The sequence below is a fragment of the Suricata suricatta genome, chromosome 2 (genome assembly GCF_006229205.1).
Source record: "Suricata suricatta isolate VVHF042 chromosome 2, meerkat_22Aug2017_6uvM2_HiC, whole genome shotgun sequence".
In the NCBI taxonomy this organism is placed as follows: domain Eukaryota; kingdom Metazoa; phylum Chordata; class Mammalia; order Carnivora; family Herpestidae; genus Suricata; species Suricata suricatta.
The window spans coordinates 5,499,804-5,508,029 of record NC_043701.1 but is presented as its reverse complement, the minus strand read 5'-3'; the positions used below and the strand labels follow the sequence as shown (position 1 = coordinate 5,508,029).

At 51.1% G+C, this 8,226-nt stretch overlaps 1 protein-coding gene across 1 annotated transcript in view; it reads right to left on the bottom strand.

Annotated features, from left to right (window-relative positions):
* Nucleotides 1–8,226, bottom strand: part of GBX1 (gastrulation brain homeobox 1) — a 15,723-nt gene that overhangs the window by 7,081 nt on the left and 416 nt on the right. The window contains exon 2 of the mRNA XM_029954410.1: nucleotides 7,702–8,223. Coding sequence (XP_029810270.1) covers nucleotides 7,702–8,223 — 522 coding nt within the window. The remainder of the gene's footprint in view (nucleotides 1–7,701; nucleotides 8,224–8,226) is intronic.

Below are 8,226 nucleotides of genomic sequence, written 5' to 3'. Positions count from 1 at the left end.
GCCCTGTGCAGGTCTCAGTAAGAAGTCTTCCCCAGCTGAGTCCCCAGGTGAGCCCCCCACCCGTTTCCAGGACACGGACAATAGTAGCAACTTCTTACACACCTATTACTTGAGGAGGCTGAACAAGCATCTTCTCATTTAATCCTTAACTCTGTGCGGTAGGTACTGCCGCCGGCTTTGCTGGTGAGGAAACTGTGGACTGAGTATTCTGCTGTTAGAGGTGGTCTCACAAAGGAAGGGCGGCCCCACGATCTGCCACCAGAGCCCACGCTGGTTCCTCTGTGCAGCCCCGGGTCCCAGCGCCAGCCCATCGCACACAGGGTACCAGGGCACAACACAGGAGAGGAGGCCAGGCGCTCAGTCCACAGCCCAGCTGGTCTTTCCCCCACTCCCTGACGGGCACGCCTTCCTTCCTCGCCAGGTAAGCGGGCACAACTGATCCCCGATTTTTAAAAGTCTTTTTGTCCTGTATCTATTTATTTAGAGAGGGAGGGAGGGATGGGGGGATGAGAAGGAGACTGGGGGTAGAAAGAGGGAGAGGGAGAGGGAGAGAATGAGCACGAACGAGAGCAGGGAAGGGCCAGAGGAAGAGAGGGAGAGTGAGTCTGAAGCCGGCCCTACACCCGGAACAGAGCGGATACCCCGTCTCACCGTCATGAGATCACGACCTGAGCCGAGATCAAGAGCCAGACGCTTAACCGACCGAGCCGCCCAGGTGCCCCCATCCCGAACTTTTCTGGCCTTCATACGATCACTTGCCTTCATTAAGTGTCTCTCCTCTCTCATATAATCTGACAACCGTACACAGCCCGGCGCTGCTGACACCTCCCCAACCCCGGACGACAAAGCCTCTCCCGTCCCCAGCCCTGATCTCTCCTCAAGACGGGCACCCCAGCTGCCCCTCTTCAGCTGCCCTGACGATGCAGCCCTGAGTAGACCGTCTCCCCAACCCCCTTGCTCAGAATGCCTTTTCCCCCAGAGGAAACAGTTAGTTGGTAAAGGTCTCCTTCGAGATAAAACAGAACTGTAGAGCTGGGAGTGACCTTAGAGATCATCTAAGTCGCACCCTAATTGTACCGAGAGGAAGTGAGGACACAGGGAGGTGTGATCCGTCGGGAGCACGTAGTCCCACGTTTCCAGGACCCGCGGAATGTGCAGAATGGCTATCATCGGCCCGAAGTGCCTCTGACTGCAGGATGATTTCGTCTCCCCCCTCCACCCAGCACGCTTCTGCACTAAACTTCTCTTCCCTTTGCTCCCAACCCAGACTTCCCTGTGAGACCACATCCTCCGTAATCCGGCCAAGACATTCCTCTCCCTTTACCCCCGGTTCAGAAGTAGTTTTTGTTGGTTTCTCCCACCCTCATTTTCCACACGGGGCTCTTTCCTCCCCGTAACCTGGTCCGAGTCCCTGCAGCCCCTGCTTCTAATACAGGTTCTTCATTCGTCACCTGAAGGTCATTCCTTCACCTTCCACGACGGGAGGGAGTGAACACGTCTCTTCCCACAGCTACATGCAGCGCGTAGGTGCTGTTTGACCACCCGAGCCGAGCCTCTCTTCTCCCTAAACGAACTCTTTCCCCCAATTAGCACATCGGTGTTTCTTCCATGTGACTCTAAGCTGACGACTTCTCCAGGCATGACCGGACTGCCCGCGGAAAACCCGGCCCTTTCCCTGTCACTCCCAATCAGACCTCCTTCCTGTCGCCACCGCCTGCATGCAGAGCTGCGTCCTTCCCGGCGGCTCGGGGCTTCTCTCCTACCCCAGCGTGGGCCACGTTCCTATTCCCTCTAGATAAGAATCTTCTCCCCTCAAGCCCTTTTGCCATCATCCTGCCTACTTTTCTCTCTTTTTGTACATCTACCCCATTATGCTCTCGTTTCTATTTCCTAATTTCCAGCTTCAAGGCAAAGATCCTTCTTTCACTATTACTTTCTTTTTAAAATTTTTTAAAAAATATTTATTTATTTTTGGGAGAGAGAGAGAGACAGAGTGAGCAGGGGAAGGGAAGAGAGAGAGACACACACAGAATCTGAAGCAGGCTCCAGGCTCTGAGCTGTCAGCATAGAGCCCGGCACGGGGCTTGAACTTACAAACCACGAGATCATGACCTGGGCCGAAGTCGGCCTCTTCACCCACTGAGCCACCCGGGCCCCCCCCCCCCCCCCCCCCCGTTACTTTCCAGGCACAAGTCTTGCCTCCAGCTTCCCGTCGAGATGTTGCTCTCCGTCCAAAGCACTTGGTTTATCATATATTCCTCCTTTCCAATTAAAATATTTCCCCTCATTATTCCAATTACTTCCTTGCTCCCATGATTCCCAGTATAGACCACGTATGCCCATCATTCTGAGACTAAGAATTATCCTCCTAATCACCTAAAGCTACATCTCCACATTTCCATACGCCACCGCAGGGACCCCTTCTCTGTTCCAACTCCCCCAAGTGTGACTTTCACAGCAGTGTAAGGACCCCGACAGCCCATTCTGCTCTCCCGATACAGTTTTCCTCTTGTCATTTCTGAGATCTCTGTTTCTCAACTAGGGGTTCTTAACCCTTTTTGTGCCATGAACTCCTTGGCAGTCTGATACAACCTAGGAACCCCTACTCAGAAGAATGTTTTTGATGTGTACAACCTAAAACACACAGGATTACATGAGAAGCCAACTATATAAAAATGCAGTTTTCAGTTGTTGAAAAATGAATGTGTTATCATCACATATGTTTATTAACTCATTAAGCAAGATGCCTCCAAAGACTATATACATTTATAAGAAAATATCTGTACTTTCTAGTGGTGACAAAAATCTCAGTTACTGCTGAAACTACTATGGTTTCTGGCCTACACTCATAATTAAAGAAAATGCCAAATTTTAGTTAGGAAGAAAGCAAAATAAAGATGTAATTTTTCCCCTCCCAATAATTAACAGATCCCTTTACAAGAGGCCCATGAAATCCACTGACGCTAGAAAAACAACCTTGTATTTTGCTGAATTGACGGAAACATTAAAAATAATCTGAACCAAAACTTTCATCCCTCAGAGGAGGAAACCTAAGCCTAGAGAAGCTGTGAGACTGGACTCTCCAGAGTGGCCTCAACACACTAAGCCCATAATAGATGCACAATAAACATCCCCTGAATTGGAGGAAGCGATTTACCAGGGCCACCCGGCTAATAGGTGACAAAGCTGAGACCCGAGCACATGTGTCACGACTCCTAAATAATGTCCCTTCAAGCACATTAAGTTAACACAACATCTGTCCTATAAGTGTCAGAGGAGCAAACACCCACACTGGGCCCGCCTCCTCAATATTTCCAGGAAAACATGCGTCTCCACTGCTTCCGAGAAAAATTTCCCTCCTAATCCTACAGAAGTCTCTAATTCCATGTCACATTATCATTTCCTGTGTTTCTCTCATGAGTAAATGCATCCTGACAGTCATAATGGGCACCTATTCAAAAATTAATGGACGGTCATCTAGAATGTTCTCCAGCTACAACTGGGTGCTTAGCTTCTTGTAATCAGCCCTCGAATATCAGGCTTCTAGGAAGTTTCCCTAGTCTCCTTGCAGGATTTCTGTCACTATTGCCAATCAACCTTCAGAAATTAGCACATTTTTTAACTTAGTTTTTAAAGGAATGTTCACCACACTGCATCTTGTTCCCAGCATATTCTTTTTCCTGTATCATTTCAATGTTCTCTGCACAAATAGTTTCTTCTCGTCACCATGCTCAGTACGGGCATCATCTTCCAAGTCCATCTCTCACTAGATTTTTATCATCCACCCAACGATTATATACGGACTCTGCCATCCCTCACTTCTTAAGTCTCTGTTTTCCAGCAATCAGTGCCTTTCTCCCTGCACCGTGCTCTGAGCACCCCTGATTGAAAGTTTCCTTCTGTATTTCTCCAAACGGACAGCTCTTCCCGTCACCCCTGGCACCCAGCATCCCCTTCATCTGCCGTCCCTGTAAGTGTATTTGCACCACATCTCCACATCAGCCCCTTCACAGACAACAGGACCACCACTGCCCCACCCGCTCAAGGTCGAATTCTCTTTTTCTCCGTTTAGAGTTTGCTTGTTTAGAGTTTACTACTCTCTTTTCTGCATTATTCCTGATACACAGAGGGCTTCCCCAGCCACCTCAGCTCACGGCTCCTTTCCCCGTCACTTTCTCCTGACTTCGTTCTTAACGACTCTTTGGATCCGTTATGTTGAATACAAGTCACCACTGCCCACATGAGGCTACTGACCCCTTGAAACATGGCTAACCCAGCAAAGGCGTGCTGGGAGTATAAAATACACAGCAAGGCCGGAGACTATAGGGGGAGAAGACATAAAATACTCAATATTTTTATACTGATTAATGCTGAAATGGTGTTGGGCGTATTGGGTTTAATGAAATATAATTAATTTCACCTGTCTATTTCTACCTGTTAAATATGGCTGATCATCTTTAATTTTTTAATTATATGAATGGCTTGCTAGACAGCACTATTCTGGGCTCTTCTGTGGATTCATACTTTTAAGTCTTCTGTAGAAATCTAAATTTTCTCCTCTTTTGGTACTTCTACCAAGACACCTTCCCCAAGTATCCTTACTGTTCCCCACCCTCCACATCCAGAATTATTTTCAATCTACCATTCTCACTACCTTTTCTACCCACTATTTCTGTACATTGTATTTTTTTTTTTTGCCTAATAGAGCTTCTACCCCTGTACTCAAATCACAATAAAGTTCTGTTTTCTTCATCAATTGTAGTAAGATGATGTTTCTCTTGAAGCAAAATTAAAAAAAAAAAGAAAAAAGAAAAAAGTAATTCCCAACAAAAAGCAACTCACTCATCATTCTCCACATTGGCCTACCTTCACTATCATTTCATTGAACAGGGCTAGTAACTGTAAAATGCTAAACACATGTAAATCAATAATTTCAGACCAATGTCACCCATTCACACCAGGACAGCAATTCCTCCTCTGTCATTTTAAAGACAGTGAGTGGTCTTTCTCCAAACTCTTCTAATATTGAGGTTCAATCCCATTATTCAAGCAAAAACACTCTTATTTCACACTAAATAGTCTAATACAACTCCCCAAATATCTGTTTTCCCACCATTTTCAGCATGGGCCATGTGTCATCACTCTCCACACTGATTTTACGTCTGACATTTCTGGAATCTCCTTTTCTTAACTACTTAAGGAGAACTGAGGACGGGCAGGTGGACATGAGCGGCGTGGTAAGAGTCTGGGGGGGTCCCCACCGAGAGTGACAGGAGGCAGGCGGCCCCGGAGAAGCATCTCCCGGTCCGCGCCCTTCTCCGGAATCCCTCCTTCCTGCTCTGCCCCCCAGGCCCCACTGTGAACCCTCTATGTGCGTCTCTTCCCGATATGACTGGTCACCTGCACTCTGGCACCTCTCAGGATTCTTCCTCTGTAAGGTCTCCTTCCCATCATTCTTAGCAAAAAAAAAAAAAAAAAATTCTTGTCTTTACTCAAGGAACAAGTGTCTTTTTATTGCCTCCAACATTTTCCTCAGATGATGAGCTTTCCTTGATCACTCTCTACATATACATTCCAGTTTACAATCACTCCCCGTATTGAAAACCCTTTTTAAAAAAAATTACTCCTAGTGTTGACACTTTTCCCCACTTCCTACTAGTACATTTAGCTCCCTCCCAAGCCTCTCAAAACAGAACTCACACACACACACACACACACACACACACTCTCTCTTCTGGTGCAGAGACACTGTTCACTCTCACAGCCCAGCTAGAAATCCCCTGTAACTACCTCTTCTAAGAGACGGACTGTCTCATGCTCTCTCTTGGACAATCTGGGAACACAGCGCAGTTGTTGGTCCGTCCTTTCCTCCTTCCTTGCTATTGCTTCTCTGTTCTCCTCGGCTTACTCCTCTCACTCGCTCACTGTCTGGTTTTACAGCGAATATTCTATCTGCTTCAGAAAAGAGCCTCCATTCCATAAAGGGGTGAAAACCACCAGGGGGACCTGAAGGCGTAGGGCAGGTTCCGCTGTGGTTTAGGCGCATTCCTCCCTCAGTGCCCCTTCCCTGGGTGTCTCCCTTTCTCCTCCCCGCAGCCCGTCTCCTCCTCGGGTAGCTGCTGGTTCTTCCAGCTCTACTGCCCCCAAAGCCACTCCTCCGATGGTCTGCCTCGCTCTTTTCTACCTTAGGGCCATCTTCTTCCGAAAATCCTACTGACTCATTCTTCGTCCTATCATCCCACCAGCTGCCTCCCCCGCCCCTCCGGGCCCTTTAATCTTGAGGACATTTCCTCCCACCTTCCAAGTGCTGCTCTCTCACTTCCTTTTGATCCTCCTTAGAAGATGCTGCTCAGACTTCAGCCACTGGACCCCCCCACCCCCGGTCCAACCAGGTACAAAAACAACCACCGAACCCCCAAAGCCAAAATGCCCAGGGCTAGAGGGGAAAAGAACAGGAAGACAGGCCCTGTAGCAGCGCTTGGAGTCTGGAAGAATGATGAGACCTTTGGACAATGTCAAGAAGAGCCTGGAAACCTGTCACCGGGAATTGTCTTCTCCTGGCAAAGGACAAAAGGACTCTTGGACCTCCTTCTTGCCTCTGCTAGAGTCAGCCTCCAGGCCTCCTGAGGTCACGGTCTCCCGCTAAGCTTATGTGACGAATGGCTAAGCATCAGCATCTGTGGAGTCATCCTCATGCTAAAGAAGTTAAAGCATCAGGAACCCCACACGTGCATGCAGCCCCTCTTTTTCTTAAGCAGAGTCCACCAAACTGTATAAGCCTCGGATCGCCTCACACCTGGATTTGCCCCTGGACAGCGGGGAGCCTTTCCGGCTTCTAGGGGTTAAGGATCAACGAGGGAGGTCAAAAGGGCTCCGAGTACTTGGATTCTAAACAGGGTTCAGTTTAATGCGCCCTGCCTCTACTGAGAGGGCATTTTCCCACGCGGATCCAGGGTTCCTGAATTATCTCTTAGCTGAATCTCCCAGGTTCCAGAATCTTGGCTAGATTCTTGACTCCAGGCGTTTGTGCCACACCCAGCCCAGCCCAGCCCAGCCTCTCTCTTGACCTCCCAGTCAGTCCTGGTCTGGAAGGTGCTAGGCCCCTTACTCGGTTCTTCAAGGCTTGGCTCTAAATCTGCCAATTCAGAAGTGACCTCTCCGACTGAGACTAAGACAGGTCACCAACGTGGTCAGCACTGCTTTAGGACCCTCTCTTTCCCCCTGTATTCATGAAGCCCATTTGGGGTCAACACAGACACCAAAACCACCTTCCCCTGGCTGAACTGACAGTTGCCCCAATGGAACCTGCCCCTGGGGTCTGGCTCATGTCCCCAGGAACCCCACAGCTGCAGCTTCTCTAGTCTCTGCAGACAAGAAAAATGAAGGGATTCTTAAAAAGAGACCGGGAGCCAAGGCTTGAGGAGAGGGGTGCCGGGAGAAAAGGCACTATTCCGGAGGGAGTGCGGGAGTCCAGGTGGGGCGCCGGCACTCAGGAAGGCAGGGCAGGGCCGGGTTCTGGGCTCCAGCCGGCCGCGTCTGGAACGGAACTGGAGGTGGTCCTGCAGAACCCAGCACCTGGCGCTCTGGGACTCCGGGACTCCAGGGCTCCAGGCCGGGGCCGAGATTCTGAGCAGGCTGCTGTCTGGGATTTCCAAGTGAACGGGCCTCCCGCCCGGCGCCCTGGTCGGCCCCAGCACTTACCCGGCAGACTTGGGAAAGTCTCTGAGAAGTGCGGAGGCGGGGGCGGCGGGGGCTCCGCCACTTTGTCCCGGGCGGGCATCAGCTCCTCGGCTTCCAGCCCGCCCTCCGGGCGTCGGCCACCCGGCTCGGGGTTGTTTCGGGCGGCAGTGGCGGCGGCGGCGGCGGCGGCAGCGAGCTCCTGGGGCCCATAGAAGGCGTCGGGCGGCTCCGCGAAGCTGGGCAGAGCGGTGGTGAGCGCCACCATCGAGGGCACGGCCTGGCCCAGTCCCGCGCAGAACGTGTTGGTAAGGCGGCCGGCAAAGGAGGCTAGCGGGGCGAGGGGCGGGAGGCCGGCTGGCAGCGGGGCAGGGGCCAGCGCCTGCGGCAGCACTAGCGGCCGGTACGGCATGAACATGGGATAGCCGGTGTAGAGCAAGTGGCCGGAGCGAGGCGGCGGCGGCCCGATCAGGGAGTCGATGGAGAAGGCAGTGCCCGGGCCCCCGCCGCTGCCCCCGCCGCTGCCCCCGGGGGCGCCCCCGCCGCCTC